Here is a 16,943-nt window from a genome sequence, read left to right on the forward strand (position 1 = left end):
AGGGAAGTGGTGGAGTCACCATCACTGGAGGTGTTTAGGAGACTTGATGGGGTGCTTGGGGTCATGGTTTAGTTGATTAGATAGTGTTGGGTAATTTGTTGGTCACGATGATCTCAAAGGTCACTTCCAACCTGGTCTATTCTATTCTATTCTATTCTATTCTATTCTATTCTATTCTATTCTATTCTATTCCATTCCATTCCATTCCATTCCATGCTATGCTATGCTATGCTATGCTATGCTATGCTATTATAATCTCTGCTATGCTATGCTCTGCTATGCTATTGTAATCATAACAACCTTTTGTGGATAGATTTGCAGCATTTCCTTCTAAAATGCAAAGCAATTGTGTCTTTTCCTTCATATCAACCAGGCCTTAATGCTTCTCCAGTTCAGCAAGTGCCTCCTGCTTTGTAATTTTCCGCCACGACTCAGGGATTTTTCCTTTGCCCTCGAATCTCCCTTTGTAGAGCTCCTCCAACTCTTTGCTGAAATGAGACACAAACCATTTCCAGTATGCTTGCATGGATGGATCAGGGGGAATGTTCCAACTGGAATAAGGAGGTCCTGCATCCCAGTATCTCTTGAAGGGGATCCATGTGCTGTCACCAAGACAGAATGAAATCTCGCTTGAAACGCAGCTAGAACAAATATCGATGACCAGGTGGTCTGTGTAACGCCACTTGTATCCCATTAAAGCTTCTGGACGATGGAAGATGACCTGATGTTTTCCATCGTGGTTTGGTATGGTGTTTGTGCAAACAGCCCCACAAAAGGGACACTGCTCCCAGCACCCTGAAAACTGCTCAGCCAGGATTGTGTGAGGCTGCCGTTCAAACGAGCTCATATCAGCATCAGCAAACTCGGTCTTGAGTTGATTCTTCAGGGAAAGCAGTGCTTCTGTCATGGCATTATTCAGGAACTCTATGTCTCCTATCTCCTGATGTTCAATGCCCTTCAGGTCTGCCCTGGGCAGGTTCAGCACCTCTCCAAGTGTCTTGCAAAATTCATCCAGCCAAAGGGAGATTTTGTTATTCCTTTGTTTTCTGTCTTTGACAACTTTGGTTGAAGCAAAAACTGCTGACTGGATGCTTTCATAGAGGAGAGTAAGGGACTCATCTAAAAACTTCTCCAGCCTCCTGTTCTGGTCTAAACAGTACGTCCTAACACGCGTCTCGATGTAACTCTCCAAAGCATCTTTTGGACAGGTCAGGTACTGCCTGTATTTCTCAAAATCCTCTTCCTGTGCCAGGTATCTCAGGAGGCAAACCTCCAGGGAGTACCTGTTGCCACTGAAATCTGGGATTTTACCCTTCATGTCTCGAGCTATGGCAAGGGCTGTCTTCTCGTAAACTGCATGGCAAAGAGCTGGAGAGATCTTGTCACACAGAAAAACAACAAATGTCGTGATGGAAGTGGCTCCTTGGCAGGAAATCTGGAAGCACTTGAAGAAATCTTCTCGCTTGCTCTCCAGGTACCGGCGTGGATCATTCGCTACCATGAACGCCCTGCGCATAGCTTTAAACCTCTCCGCCGCCATCCTGCACAGCCAGATCGATAGATCTATTCTGTAATCTTTATTAAAACTGTATTTTGCATTGCTAGGGACAGAGCTTATGCCTCTCTGTACCTCGTTTAGTATTTCATGAATAAAACTTCGGCTGTAATCCCTTTTCTCCTTCTCCTTCTCGGCGATGTTTGCCTTCACACACGCTATGATGTTCTCCGTGATGCGGTTTATGCTGTTCACGTCGGCATCATCGAGACTCGCGCGCCACGGGTACCAGCTTCTTTTCTTCACTATGTGTTTCTCCAAAGCAGCACAAAAATGCCAAGATTTGGGAACTGTCCTGATTCGTTCATGTAATTTGGGCTCCTTGAAGTGATCTAGAAGGACATTTTCTATTTCCACGTCAATATCAACTTCTTCTGGAGGCGGAGTATTGGAGGAGACCTCAGCAATCAATTGAGCCCAGAGAGAAATAAAGTTGTCATGCAGTTGCTTTTCACTGAGCTTCTGTCCCTTCAGAGACAGAGCCAACTGCCTACTCTTTTCAAGGAGCATACTTTCATATTCTGACTTCCTCTCCTCCAGTTTACACTGGCTCTTCTTTAGCTCAATGAGATTCTCACATTTCTTCTTTGTTTCAAGCAGAAGAGAATCTTTTAGTTCTTTCAGCTTCAGTTCTGTGCTGCTCTTCCACTGGACCAGGATCTCACTGTCTCCGTCTTCACTGAAATACTTCTCCATGCTTTTCATGATGGCATCACTTGTCTCTTGCACTAATGTTTCAAGGTATTGCGTGGTGACCTTCTTCAAGTCCCCATTACGAATTTTATTGTCCAGTTTTAACTGCAAGTCCAAGATGTGACTCCTCAGCTGCCAGGTCCACTCGCTAAACGTGGTTTCCAGTTTCTTGTACGCAGCAATCTCCACTGAGTTCTTGAAGCTGAAGACAAAGTTCTCATTCAGCAAAGCATTCCAGAGGTCACTAATACGAACCTTCAAGCCTGAGAGCCTCAAAACACTGGCCTGTGACTCCTTCTTGGCAGCTTGGAGAATTTTGGTTTTTAATTCCTGGACGTTCTGGCTGTAGGTAGGGTTGGGTGGTGCCATTGGGGGGTTTCCTTCCCACAGGTGGGCAAAGTAGAGGATGTGAGTGTTCACATCAAAGCGGATGACTTCGCTGAAACAGGAGACATCACAGCATTCCTGCTGGGCAGCTATCACTGTCATTTCATCCAACTTTTCCTGCAGACGTCTTTGGCCTTCCATGTTCTGCTCCTTGGCAGTTATCTCTCCCACATTTTGGTGCACGAACAGGCAGCTCGGGGAAAGCTTCACCTGCTTCATCCTCAGAAAAGCCTGCACGGCGATCTGAAGGACATCTTGCATTTCTGAAGGGTTTTCTCCAAAGATATTTATCAGAGTCACGTTGCCAATGCCAATGACAAAGGTGGCGAGCTCATTGTCATGATTAAGGGCCTGCTTATTGGCCATCTCTGTAGCACGAAGTCCCTCTGTGTCAACAACTAGCATGTAATCAAAGCCAACATCTTCTTGCAGCTTCACATCCACTTTAATTAGCTGCATGAACGCTCCCCGCGTGCATCTCCCCGCGCTGACGTTAAACTGGAGACCAAACATGGCATTCAGCAGGGTTGACTTCCCTGTGCTCTGGATGCCAAGCACTGAGAGAACAAACACTCGTTTGTCTCCCACCTTCTCAATTAGCCTATCAAAGATTGCTCCAATCCACCGTAATGGGACATAAGATGCATCACCATCCATCAGCTCAATGGGATATCCTGAAACCATCAGATCAACTGCAATGTCAGGTAGTTCAGCAAAATTTTTATCCTTTGAGTTCACCAGTTCCAGAGCTTCGTAAATCTGCCCTACCTCTCTTAAAATGTGCTCAAGGCCAATAGAGGAATTGCTGATTTCATTGGAGAGGGCGTCTAGTTTTCTCAGCAGGCCATTTTTCTCATCGCTTTTCTTCACGGCCAGGATTTCAGACCATAACTTGTGATAATCTCTCCTGAGTTCATCCAGGCGATCGGCAGACAAGTCATCCATAAAGACCTTCATCCACTCCAAGAAGTATTTCTTGGTATCTGCTGGCTGTGACTGGAGAAAGACAAGGAATGACTTCATCAGCTCATTGAGGGGGAATGCTTTGTTGCATTGCTTTTTCCTTATCCGTGCCTTCTCTGATTCAATTTTGCTCCGGTGATGCTCTACGCTCTCGTTCCTCTTTTCCTGCAGGCGAGTGAGTTCTTTGTCCTTCTTGCACCACATGTACCATAGTTGCCCTTGAAGAGGCAGCAGCTGGGATTTGATCTCAAACAACTTCTCCTTCTTCAGAAGCTTCACCAGCGCCTTTGCCTCTTCTTTGGCTGACACACACGCTTCTGCATCTTCATCAACTAAGAAGCCATGCTTGCGAGCTTTGTCCAAGCAGGCATCAAGGCTGAAAAGTGTGTTGGACCCTTCCAGGAGGTCTTTGATTGTCTTTGTCAGCTCACCCACCAGTTCTGCTTCATTTCTGTTCTTGATACCTATCCTTACATTGTGGCTAGATCGTCCAGCTGCAACTTTCTCTTTTTCAGTGAAAAGACAAACCAAAGGCCTCTGTGACTCCCACAGCTGGCGTAAAATCGTCCTCCCTTTCTTGTCACTCTGATCAGACTCGCATACGAGAGCCACGTTCACAGCAGATATCTCCTGCAGGAAATGCAGCTGCTCTTCGTGATCCCTCGCGTCCCCGCGCAGGTTACAGAAAGCCACGCAGCAGTCAAAGCTGTCATCATCGCTGCCCCGCGGGCAGTACCAGGAGATCTCCACAACACCTTTCATCAGCAAACAGTCTTTGGTGCTGCCTTTGCAATGGCGGTTAAAAAAAGTGTTGTGTTTGCCCAGCAGGGCGTTCAGGATCTGAGACTTGGAAGAGGAGGGAGAGCTGCCGATCCGGATGAAGGACACGATGGGCGTCTCTGCCTGGGAAATGAGCTTGCTTTTGTAACGGTTAATCCCTGCTTGCTCTCCCAGCTTCTCAGCCCCTTTCCAGCTCTTCTTGATTTGGCTGAGGGACCAGAGAGGGAACTCTATCTGTGAAGTGCAGGGATTGGGCACCAGAAGAGGTAGCGCAAACTGGCAGAAAGCAAGTTTTGTTGAGATGTATTGCCTCATGAAGTCATCGGCACAATGGAAAATTGCCATCTGGAGGTCCATGGGGTGCACGTGACTGTCCCTGGGTGCAGGTTCAGATGCTTGTTCCTCCAAATCAGTGAGAAAATCATCAAAGGAATCTGAAGCTTCACACTCTTCCTCTACGGGTTTGGGCACAGCTGCTTCTGGGTTGCTCTCCTTCTTGCAAGTCAGGTACCTCACTCTATAATCCACAGTTAAAAGCTTTTGCAAGAAGTAAAATGGTAGCTCACTGTCCTTGCTGGGCTGGCTGTCATGTAAAGGTGTCTTGTAGATGACATGGACATCTTCTGTCCCCATTTTCCTTGGGTAGTGACTTTCTAGTCCAAGGCGCTGAAGCAAGTGGAGAAACTCTGGGTTTGCAATGGGTTGGTTTGCTTGGGATTCACTGCCTTCTGCTTTGGATGTGGATTGACTGGAAGGCTCTACCCTTTGAAAAGTGTCTTCCATGTCTTGGATTATACTGGTTGTCTTCAGCTCATCACATGTGTCATCCACATGTCCCTCGATGAAAGAATTCAAGTCACTCTCCAGCATCTCCCAGTCTTTAAATCCTTTGTGCTTTTCAAGGAGCGTTTTTATCTCAGCGGACCACAACGTTTTCATGTGATCTTCCATCAAAACAAAACGCTCATTCTTCCCTTCAGGGGACACTGTTTTGTGTTCAGCTGTTACAGTCAGACCTGTCAGCAACAGGAAGGCCTGGGCTCTGTAAACATCTTGTTCCTTCAGACTCAGGTAGTCCTTATACCCCATTTCCAATTCCTTCATCATGAAGTGAATTTCTGGATATCCAAGGAGGTACCGAAAAGTGCTCCTTTCCGCCTGGTATCCCACGCTGGTCGTAATTAAGAGCACCAATACCTCTATATCTTGCTGGGCCCTTTCCTGGAGACACTGAAGTAAGGAATAAATAGCTAGGCTAACAGTCTGGGTAGCTTTTATCTTGGCTTCATGAATGGCAGACCCAGAGGTTTCTGGTGCGTAGGTAACTTGCTGGATGTAATTCTTCATTTGCAGCAGAGTCTTGGTGAGGTCTTCGAGCTCAGAAACATCAGGAGTTTCTGGAAGTGTGTGCTCGGTATCAAAGATCCATTCCATAATGAAGGAAGACCTGGGGAAGTCCTTGACAGAATAGACATGAGGATCCAGGAGGCACCTCATCAGGTCCTTGACGTAGGTGATGTTTTCTGGAGGTGACCTCTTGCAAAACAGAACGGTATTCAGCAAGAACTCCTGCAGTGCTTTATCCGACAGGCATATGTTGATCCACACACTATGGTTTTTGGTTTTCTCATTCAGATTCTGCTTGAAATCTATCAATGTTAGGAGCTTCCCTTCATCCACTCTCATATCCCAGGCCTTCATGTGCTGCACAAAATCTCTGGCCTCTAGCACTGCACTGAGCAGTTCCTCTCCAAACATGGTGCCGACGCTGTATTTTGTCAGGGCTTCATAGGCAGCCCTGAGGCTGCTGGCCAGTTGATAGATGGACTTAAAATCATTGGTGTGATTGGAGACGATTATATCCCACACTGGGATCAGCTGAAAACCTCGGTCGATAACGCACCAGGTTGTGTTATTAGTTACAAGCCCAAATTTCCATTGAGGAAGTGAATCTGCCCCTGGTGGGCCCCCTGTTGTGGTCACATAGAGCTGGACTGCTGTGTAGGCACTCCTTCCATCTCTTCCCTGGAAAGAAGCTTGGGAGCTGGACTTTGAAACATCCACATTTCCTGCCACACTGGCAACTAAGTTGCTGTAGCTGGCCCCAACATAGCTATTGAGTGCTTCAGAGACTTGTCGCTTCATCTCCTCCCGTTGCTCAGCCCTGAACCCTTCTGTAGTTGCCTTCCACCAGAATATCCCCCCAAAATGGAGGGGACCCTGGTTCACATGGGATCCAAACCTTCTGAAGAAGCTTGCACACCTGCTCTTCAGCATGTTAGATCGGTCTCCTTCTGGAGTGATGCTCAAAAGATGCTCAAGTTCTTGCAGCTCCTTCACAGCCGCATCTGATAGGTGAAGCTGATGCTTTTGGAAGTAGCAGGAGGCCAGAGGCATGTACTGGTACTTGGTGCTGCAAATGTAGCTCTGCTCAGAGTGGCTCTGCTGCGTGCTCTCTGTTTGTGAGGACCTACTGTGATCTACATCAGATTCAAAACTAAACCCCCAGTACCCGCCTTTGGCTGAAACACTGACGCTGAATCCCAGCTGCTCCATGGACTTGGTGAAATTGGCTTCTTCTGCAGAGGAGGAGAACTCCTTCCTCTCAAGCAGTGATCCATGCTCTGGACCAGCAAGCTTGAATCCATCAGGAACCCTGATCAGCTGGTCTCGCTTTGCCAGCGCATCGGCAAGGCTGCTGGTTCTGTAGATGCCCTGCAGGGCCAGTCCCCCTGATGCCCGCCTCAGGACCTCTGTGGCCGAGACATTCTCCTCCCTGACCACTAATGACTCCTGCTGCTCCAGTTGCTTCTGGATGCGCTCCAGCACATCCAGCGATGACTTCTCAGGTAGTTTCCAGTGCTCTTCGGGAATCTCCAAGGCTTGGCACAGAGCTCTCCCTTTCTCTTTTATAACATCCTCACTATGGCTGTGGTTCTCGTGAAATTCTTTCAGCTCCTTCAGAGCTTGCTTGGCCGCTTCTTGTCTCTGCTTTGTCATCTTCAAGTGCTTCTCCTGCAGCTCCTCAACAGTTGCTTTGCTGTCTGGGAGTCCTAGGAGCTTTTGGAGGGCTTTGGCTTCCCAGGGGTACCGTACTTCACACTCCAGCTTCAGGTAGTCTTCATACTGCATATGTTTCAGGGCTTCTCTGGTCTTGACTCCCAGTATCTCTGACAGTTTGGGGAGCCAGTGTCTATCATCCAGTCCTTCTTTCTCACATGCTTCTGCCAGTCGTTTTTTAGCAAGATGTGCCTTTTCATCATCCCCTAGTTTGTCCTCCTGGGAATCCATGGCTGCAGAAGAAGAAAACAGACATTTTTTAAATTACCTTGTAAAAGGCCTCAGCCTCTTCTCAGAGGAGTCTCAGAGAATTCTAGAACCACAGACCTGTTTTCTTTGGAAGAGAAACTTAAGATCATCAACTCCAACCATTAACCCAGCACTCAGCCCAGTCACCACTAGACCGTGTCCCTCAGCACCACATCTGCACGGCTCTTACTCCCTGTAGTGAAGGATGCTTATGGTCAGGATTGTGCCCCAAACATTCCTGGAACATACTCTTCTGAGTGTTGACCCTCCTTTGTTTCCCCCTCCTTTCTGGGGGCAGCAAGGGGGATCCTGGCGCCACTGAGTCCAGGTAAACAGCCTGAGTATAGCATATACTTACACCATATTTGGTAGGTGTTAGTCCATTGGTTAATCTTGCGTTAGCAACAGAATGCTCATTGGGCCAGTATTCACTGGGGCAAATGGTAAATAGGGGTCGTTTGGTAAATGAGCCCCCCCACATCGTGTTGGAGCATGTGAGTGTGTCTGTGCCAGTGCTGCCGTGGTCCACCTTGCCCAAGACTCAAGCCCCAAGAGACCTCACGCTCCTTTGCCACCATCACCAAGCTGCGTGCGGTGCCGTGGACAGTATCCCGTGGGATCAACCACGACGCGATCCCTTGCTGCAGGAGGAACGCCAGTAGCCCATGCGAACCAGCGTCGCTGACCTGCCACAGCCCCTGCCTTGAGCGGGAGACCTTTGTGTCCTGGGAGAAGCAGCAGCCACGCGGTGCAGCCACGCGGCCAGCACCATTTCCTGTCTCCGTCTTACGGCACATCCGTGCCACGTTTCTGGACTATAAATATTATTAAGGGGAGACCTCGCGAAGTTCTCAGCTTGTAAGCCAAGCCTTTCTTTATAGAGTTTCCAGTTAAGGTAGCGTTTGGATTTCTCCGAGTGGAGGGTTGCCGGTCACCAACCAACCCCTCCCCCCGCCGCTTTCTGAATTAGTTTCGATTCTAAGTTCTGTGAATTGTTTGATTCAATTGCCCATACATAAACATTCTGTAAAGACAGTTTCACTAACTGGATATTGATACCTGTGAAGGGTGACTGTAAATACCCCGTTACAGAGTTTATATATATATATATATATATAAAATGAATTTAACATATATTTTCGTTGGTATATTTGCCGCTCATTTCTGAGGGCATATTCACAACACACCCCTCCACGGATGGCGACTCCACCACTAGCCTGAGCAGCCCATTCCAGGCTTGACAACCTTTATACATAGAATACATAGAATACATAGAATAAACCAGGTTGGAAGAGACCTTCAAGATCATCGCGTCCAACCCATCAACCAATCCAACACCGCCCAAACAACTAACCCACGGCACCAAGCACCCCGTCAAGTCTTCTCCTAAAAACCTCCAGTGATGGCGACTCCACCACCTCCCCAGGCAGCCCATTCCAATGTGCAATCACTCTTTCTGTATAGAACTTTTTTCTAACATCCAGCCTGAACCTCCCCTGGCGCAGCCTGAGACTGTGTCCTCTTGTTCTGGTACTGCTTGCCTGGGAGAAGAGACCAACATCCGTCTGTCTACAACCTCCCTTCAGGTAGTTGTAGAGAGTAATAAGGTCACCCCTGAGTCTCCTCTTCTCCAGGCTAAGCAACCCCAGCTCCCTCAGCCTCTCCTCGTAGGGCTTATGTTCCAAACCCCTCACCAACTTTGTTGCTCTTCTCTGGACTCGTTCCAGCAAGTCAACATCCTTCCTAAACTGAGGGGCCCAGAACTGGACACAGTACTCAAGGTGCGGCCTAACCAGTGCAGTGTACAGGGGCAGAATGACCTCCCTGCTCCTGCTGGCCACACTGTTCCTGATGCAGGCCAGGATGCCATTGGCCCTCTTAGCTGCCTGGGCACACTGCAGGCTCATGTTCAGTCTACCGTCGACCAGCACCCCCAGGTCCCTCTCAGCCTGACTGCTCTCCAGCCACTCTGACCCCAGTCTGTAGCTCTGCATGGGGTTGCTGTGGCCAATGTGCAGAACCCGGCACTTGGATGTGTTAAATCTCATGCCCTTGGACTCTGCCCATCTGCCCAGCCTGTCAAGGTCCCTCTGCAGAGCCTCTCTACCCTCCAGCAGATCAACTCCTGCCCCCAGCTTGGTGTCGTCAGCAAATTTACTGATGATGGACTCGATGCCCTCGTCCAGATCATCAATAAAGATGTTAAAGAGCAAGGGGCCCAGTACTGATCCCTGGGGCACACCACTGGTGACTGGCTGCCAGCTGGATGTGGCACCATTCACCACCACTCTCTGGGCTCGGCCCTCCAGCCAGTTCCTAATCCATCGCAGTGTGCTCCCATCCAAGCCATGGGCTGACAGCTTGGCCAGGAGTTTGCTATGGGAAACGGTGTCAAAGGCCTTGCTGAGGTCCAGGTAGACTACATCCACAGGCCTCCCCACATCCACCAGGCGGGTCACCTGATCATAGAAGGAGATCAGGTTGGTCAGGCAGGACCTGCCCTTCCTAAACCCATGCTGGCTGGGCCTGATCCCTTGGCCATCCTCTAAGTGTTGTGTGATTGCACTCAGGATGACCTGTTCCATAATCTTTCTGGGCACTGAGGTCAGGCTGACAGGCCTGTAATTCCCTGGCTCATCCAACCGGCCCTTCTTGTGGATGGGTACCACGTTGGCCAGCTTCCAGTCATCTGGGATCTCTCCAGTGAGCCAGGACTGATAAAAAATAATGGAGAGTGGCTTGGCCAGCTCATCTGCCAGCTCTCTCAGCACCCTAGGATGGATCCCATCTGGTCCCATGGACTTGTGGGGGTCTAAGCTGCTGAGGAGAGCTCCTATCACTTGCTCATGGAACACAGGGAAACTATGCAGCTCCCTGGCTCCTTCTGCCAGCTCTGCAGGCCAGCTGTCTGGTAGATGTTCTTTCCAGCTAGTAAAAATTGAGGTAAAGAAGGTGTTAAGTACCTCTGCCTTTTCCTCATCCTGTGTTACAACATTTCCCTCCATGTCAACCAAGGAGTGGAGGTTGTCCCTGCCCTTCCTCTTGCTATTAATATATTTATAGAAGGACTTTTTGTTGTCCTTCACATCAGAGGCCAGTTTAAGTTCCAAATGTGCTTTTGCCTCCCTAATTTTCCTCCTACATGCCCTAGCAACCTCTTTAAACATTCCATGGGTTGCCTCACCTTTCTTCCAAAGATTATACACCCTCTTTTTTTCCCTTAGTTCTATTAAAAGTTCATTACACAGCCAGGCTGGCCGTCTGCCCCGGCGGCTCCTCTTCCGGCACACTGGCACAGCCTGCTCCTGAGCCTTCATCAGTTCTTTCTTGAAGCAGGTCCAGCCCTCCTGGGCCCCTTTTTTTTTTAAGGGCTTTCTCCCAAGGAACCCTCTGAATTATTTCCTTGAGCAACCTGAAGTCCGCCCTCCGGAAGTCCAGAGTGGAGGTCTTCTTGCTGCCCCTCTTAGTTTGACCAAATACTGAAAATTCAATTATTTCATGGTCACTGGCCCCTAAACAGCCTCCGACCACCACATCACCCACCAGCCCTTCCCTGCTGGTGAAGAGGAGGTCAAGCATAGCCTTGCCCCTGGTAGGCTCACGCAGCACCTGGGATAAGAAGCTGTCCTCCATGCAGTCTAAGAACCTCCTAGACTGCCTCCTCTCTGCTGTGTTGAGATCCCAGCAGATGTCAGGCAGGTTGAAGTCGCCCATAAGGACAAGGTCAGGAGATCTTGAGACAGCCTTAAGCTGTCTATAGAATGCTTCGTCGACATCATCCTCCTGGTTGGGTGGTCTATAACAGACTCCAACCAGGATGTCTGCCCTACCGGTCTTCCCTCTAATTCTTGCCCACAAGCATTCAACCTGATTGTCCCTAATCTCTAGCTCAATGGCATCTAGTGCCTCCCTGATGTACAGGGCCACCCCTCCACCCCTTCTTCCTTGTCTATCTCTCCTGAAAAGCCTGTAGCCATCAATTGCAGCACTCCAGTCATGTGAGCTATCCCACCACGTCTCTCTGATGGCAACTATGTCATAACTTTCCTGCTGCAACAAGGCTTCCAGCTCCTCTTGTTTGTTTCCCATGCTTTGTGCATTAGTGTACATGCACCTCAGCTGGGCTGCTGGTTTGGCCTCTGACCCTAGCTTACTGCCCCCAGACTCTTGCCTGAGGGGACTAGTTTCAGCCCCTCCCCCCTTCGAAACTAGTTTAAAGCCCTGTCGATGAGAGCTGCCAGTTCCCTCCCCAGAATCTTTTTACCTTTGGGGGACAGGCCATTCTCATATACTGTGACCTTTCCCCTTCTTTGGGACAGATGTACTCCATCTGTTGCCAGGTGGCCTGGTGCAGTAGAAATTTTACCAAGATCAAAAAACCCAAAATTCTTTTGTCTGCACCAGCCTCTAAGCCACTTGTTGATTATGGCTGCTGTCCTGTTCCTTGTGGTATTCCCTCCTGCAACTAAGGGTATTGAGGAAAAAATTATTTGAGCACCTATGTGTCTTGTCGTCAACCTAAACCTTCCCTGGTGCAATCTTAGGTCATTTCCTCTCATCCTATTGCTTGTTTCTTGGGAGAAGAGATTGACCCCACCTCACTCCAACTACCTCTCAGGGAGTTGTGGAGAGTGAGAAGGTCTATTCTAAGCTTTCTCTTCTCCAGGGTCAACAACCCCAGTTGACTCAGCCACTCCTCAGCAGCTCCTGGAGATTCCTGCTACCCAGCTGCTGGAGCCCAGCCTGGGGTGCCCCAAAACTTGGAGGTCTCCACCCTGGGACAATGGATATGCCTGCTGCTTCCCATTTGCAGGTTCAACCCTGAAGCTCAGTTTGTATCATAGAATCAGTGAGGGTTGGAAGGGACCACAAGGATCATCTAGTTCCAACCCCCCTGCCATGGGCAGGGACACCCCACACTAGATCAGTCTGGCCAGAGCATCAGCCAGCCTGGCCTCAAACACCTCCGGGGATGGGGCCTCAACCACCTCCCTGGACAACCCATTCCAGGGCTTCACCACTCTCACGGGGAAGAACTTCTTCCTCACATCCAGTCTGAATCTCCCCACCTCCATCTTCATTCAATTCCCCCTAGTCCTATCACTACCTGATAACCTAAGAAGTCTCTCCTCAGCCTTCTTGAGAGCCCCCTTCAGATACTGGGAGGCCACAATAAGGTCACCTCGGAGCCTTCTTTTCTCCAGACTGAACAGCCCCAACTCCTTCAGTCTGTCCTCATAAGAGAGGTGCTCCAGCCCTCTGATCATTCTCGTGGCCCTGGCAAACATAGACACTCCACACTCACACCAAAAACCTGGCACCAGACACATGGCTTGTGTGGCCTGTAGTGCCACTCCAGCTACCAACACAGAGCCCCTCACTCATGCCTGTTCCTCTTAGGAGCTGCTTCTTGGGACACCCACCATTCCCACCTCAGTGGATGGGGGAAAAAAACAGGTTGTCCCTGTCCAAAGCTGTGTATGGAGTGTCCTGTTTTCACTGGAGATCCTAGGGCTCACTACTGGGGCCAGTTCTCTTTAATATATTTACCAGTGATTTGGATGAGGGCATGTAGTGTGTGATGGTTTAATACACCCGCACCAACATAAAGCACAGCTAACCCAGTCGGAGAAGCGAATGAAGGCTGTGTTTTACAAGCAATAATGAAATGCAATGAATATATACAAAATACACAGGATTTACAATATCATACAAAAATTTCCAGGGAAGAACGTAACACAGAAAAACCCTCCCGAGGAGGGCTTCACCTCGGGTTCCCCCCAGCCTCTCTCCCCCTTCCCTTCCTGTCCAGTTAATTAGACCAAAAAGGAGGAAAAGAGAGAACAGGATATTAAGGGAAATTGTTAGTTCAAAGCTTTGTTAGAGAAAAACTAGTATGCTTCTCTTATCTGTTTCAGCCCAGGGTCAGCAGCATGCAGTCTGGCCAAGAAACAAAAGACAGACTCAATCATAGAATCATAGAATCAATAAGGTTGAAAAAAACCTCAAAGATCATCAAGTCCAACCTGTCACCCAACACCTCATGACAACTAGGCCATGGCACCAAGTGCCACATCCAGTCCCCTCTTGAGCACCTCCAGGGATGGCGACTCCACCACCTCCATGGGCAGCACATTCCAATGGCTAACAGCTCTCTCTGTGAAGAACTTTCTCCTCACCACAAGCCTAAACTTCCCCTGGCACAGTTTGAGACTGTGTCCTCTTGTTCTGGTGCTGGTTGCCTGGGAGAAGAGACCAACCCCCACCTGGCTACAACCTCATTTCAGGTAGTTGTAGAGAGCAAGAAGGTCTCCCCTGAGCCTCCTCCTCTCCAGGCTAAGCAACCCCAGCTCCCTCAGCCTCTCCTCACAGGGCTTGTGCTCCAAACCCCTCCCCAGCTTTGTTCTCCTTCTCTGGACACCTTCCAGCAACTCAACACTGCGGGGCCCAGAACTGGACACAGGACTCAAGGTGTGGCCTAACCAGTGCTGAGTCCAGGGGCAGAATGACCTCCCTGATCCTGCTGGCCACACTGTTCCTGATTCTTCCTGTTCCTGTTTCTTCCTTTTGTTTTCGATTTTACCCCCAAACATTCAGCTAGAGAATTCTGCAGCTATCATTTCTTAAAGGCACAGCCAAACCTGTCACAATCCACCCCTTCTAAACAATTCCATTGGCTGTTCATATGGTCCATCTAATCTAAAACAGTATCTACAGTTCCTAAGTAAAGTTCACAGTCCATCCCAGCTGTCCTCAAGTGTAGATGATTCAGAAGCCCAAGAAAACAGGAATCAGGAAACAAGAAAACAGAAAACAGCTTGTCTCTTCGCAGACAAAGCAAAGAAATGGAAACAGGGACTCTCAGTTGACTCAGGGCTCTCAGTAGTACAGGATCAACTGGATCAACAGGATGAAGCCAATGGGATGAGGTTCAACAAGGCCAAGTGCTGGATCCTGCACTTGGGTCACAACACCATGAATGCACCAGGCATGGGGAGAAGTGGCTGGAAACTGCCCATCAGAAAAGGATCTGGGGCTGTTGGTCAACAATTAGCTGAAGATGAGTCAGCAGGTGCCCTGATGGCCAAGAAGACCAGGAGCAGCCTGGCTTGTTTCAGCAACAGTGGAATCAGCAAGACTAGGAGGGCCAGGGGTCCTCCCCCTGTACTGGGTACTGGTGACTCTGCACCTCACATCCTGGGTGCAATTTTGGGCCCCTCACTCCAAGAAGGATATTGAGGTCCTGGAGAGTGTCCAGAGAAGGGCAACCAAGAGCATGTCTTGTGAGGAGCAGCTGATGGGAACTGGGGGTGTTCACTCTAGAGAAAAGAAGGCTCAAAGGAGATCTTCTCACTCACTACAAGTCTTTGAAAGGAGCCTGAAGCCAGGTGGGGGCTGGTCTAATTTCCCAAGCAACAAACAATAGGACAAGAGTAAACAGCCTCAAGTTGTGCCAGGGGAGGTTTAGGTTGGACATAAGGAACAGTTTCTTCATGGAAAGGATGGTTGTTGTGGTGTAAGCTTTTCCCAGAGCCCAAAAGCCCAATGGAACACATTTAGGTTGTGTCCCTCTCCCCTTTTCCCAGTAGGGTAAGAAAATTAGGCAGGAAGATAAGAGAGAAGTAAAACAACAAAAGAACAGTCTTGCATCCATCTGGAAGTAAAAAGGTAAGTTTAACAACAACAACAAAAAAGGGTATTTAAGTAAAAGGAAGATTACAAGGGTACAAGGAAAAGGGATAAAGAAAAACATATACAAAACCAGAGGCAGCTGGCAAAAGATTCTCTGCATCTAGGATGAAGTCTCTTTGGATGCAAGTCCCCTTAAGTGTCTGGGACTGCAAGGAACAGGCCCAAGCACAGGGTCGACAGCAGCTCAAAGCAGCAGGATGCCAGAGAGCCAAGGGCAGGAGAGCCAGCAAGACAGGAAATCACCTCTCTTAAATAGGGTTGTGAACAGGAAGGGGGAGTGGAACAAATTTTGACCCAGGGACACATCCCCCTGGGAGGGGGCCAGGTTTCTCTGCCCACCTGGGTCAGGTTTCTTTGCCCACCTGAGGCTAGGTTTTTCCAGCCCACCCCTCCTAGGCTGGGCTTAACACAGCACAGTTGTCAAGGCTTTGAACAGGCTGCCTAGGGCAACGATGGAGTCCCCCATCCCTGGAGGGATTTACCAGACGTGTGGATTGGGTGCTGAGGGACATATTTTAGTGGTGATCTGGCAGTGCTGGGTTAATGGTTGCAGTTGGGGATCTTAAAGGTCTCTTCCAACCAAAACTATTCTGTGATTCTATGATCATTAGTATCTGGAGAATTTGAGGCTTTGGCATTATCTCTGACACCACCCTGTGCCATTTGAATCCCCATGTGGTTTGCTTTATTGGTCCCACTTCACTTTATATCCCATATACACTAAAAACGTCCTTGACTGCTAACCTCAACAGAACTGATCTTCTCACTGCCCACACGCCTTCACATCTGCTTTAACACTGTCACACAAACCTGGTGACCCTCCCTCTGCTGCACAGCTCCACAGTCCCCCCACCTGTGGAGACCACCTCAGGAATTCAGGAGGAAAAACAGCAGGAAGAAAAGGCCCAAAATTCTAAAGCAGAAAGCCACACACCCAGGACATGGCAACACATTAACACAGAGGATTCACTCCGGTGCCAAGCCTGGCCATCCTTTCTCCACCAGTGATGACTGCACAGCCACCTAAGGCTCCTCAGAGCCAAAAAAGGGGTGCTTTCACCTGGGACCTAAATGCACAGACCCATGCTGCACATTAGCCCAGGGACAGTTCCCTCCTCAGCCCCTTTGTTCCAGATGAAACAACCACAGTTCCTTCAAGTGCTCCTCACAACACTTGTGCTCTACACCCTTCACCAGCATCACTGCCCTTATCTAGACATGCTCCAGCATCTCCATGTCCTTCTTGAAGCGAGGGCTCAAACAAATGAACCCAGGATTTGAGACACAGCCTCAGCAGTAGCCAGGACAGGGGGATGCACACTGCCCTCCTGTTCTGGCTGGCCACAGGATTATGGAATAACTTGGGATCACTTTCTTCCTTGGAAGTGCACAAGGGAAGCAGTGAGTGTGGCAGCATGACCTGCCATGGGACTGCCTGCACCATGTCTCATGGGAACAGTCCTCTCGAGGGTGTTTTCCCCAGGGGAACACAGCTCCAGAAGTGCTTGTGCCTTGGAGGGGCTGCACCAGAGCAGCGGGGCCCTCAGCAGCCTGCTCTAGTTGA

The 16,943-nt window shown here is 49.2% G+C and overlaps 1 protein-coding gene across 1 annotated transcript; it reads right to left on the reverse strand.

Annotated features, from left to right (window-relative positions):
* Nucleotides 1–282: 282 nt before the first annotated feature.
* On the reverse strand, nucleotides 283–7,669 carry LOC128899892 (interferon-induced very large GTPase 1-like). The gene has a single exon (XM_054179783.1). The coding sequence runs from the start codon at nucleotides 7,667–7,669 to the stop codon at nucleotides 377–379; it is 7,293 nt and encodes a 2,430-aa protein (XP_054035758.1). The 3' UTR covers nucleotides 283–376.
* Between the last annotated feature and the right edge of the window lie 9,274 nt (nucleotides 7,670–16,943).

Source organism: Dryobates pubescens, chromosome 3 (genome assembly GCF_014839835.1).
Source record: "Dryobates pubescens isolate bDryPub1 chromosome 3, bDryPub1.pri, whole genome shotgun sequence".
NCBI lineage: Eukaryota > Metazoa > Chordata > Aves > Piciformes > Picidae > Dryobates > Dryobates pubescens.

Excerpts from the sequence above, each read along its gene's own strand:
- LOC128899892 (XM_054179783.1), bottom strand. The coding sequence starts at position 7,669 with ATGGATTCCCAGGAGGACAAACTAGGGGATGATGAAAAGGCACATCTT.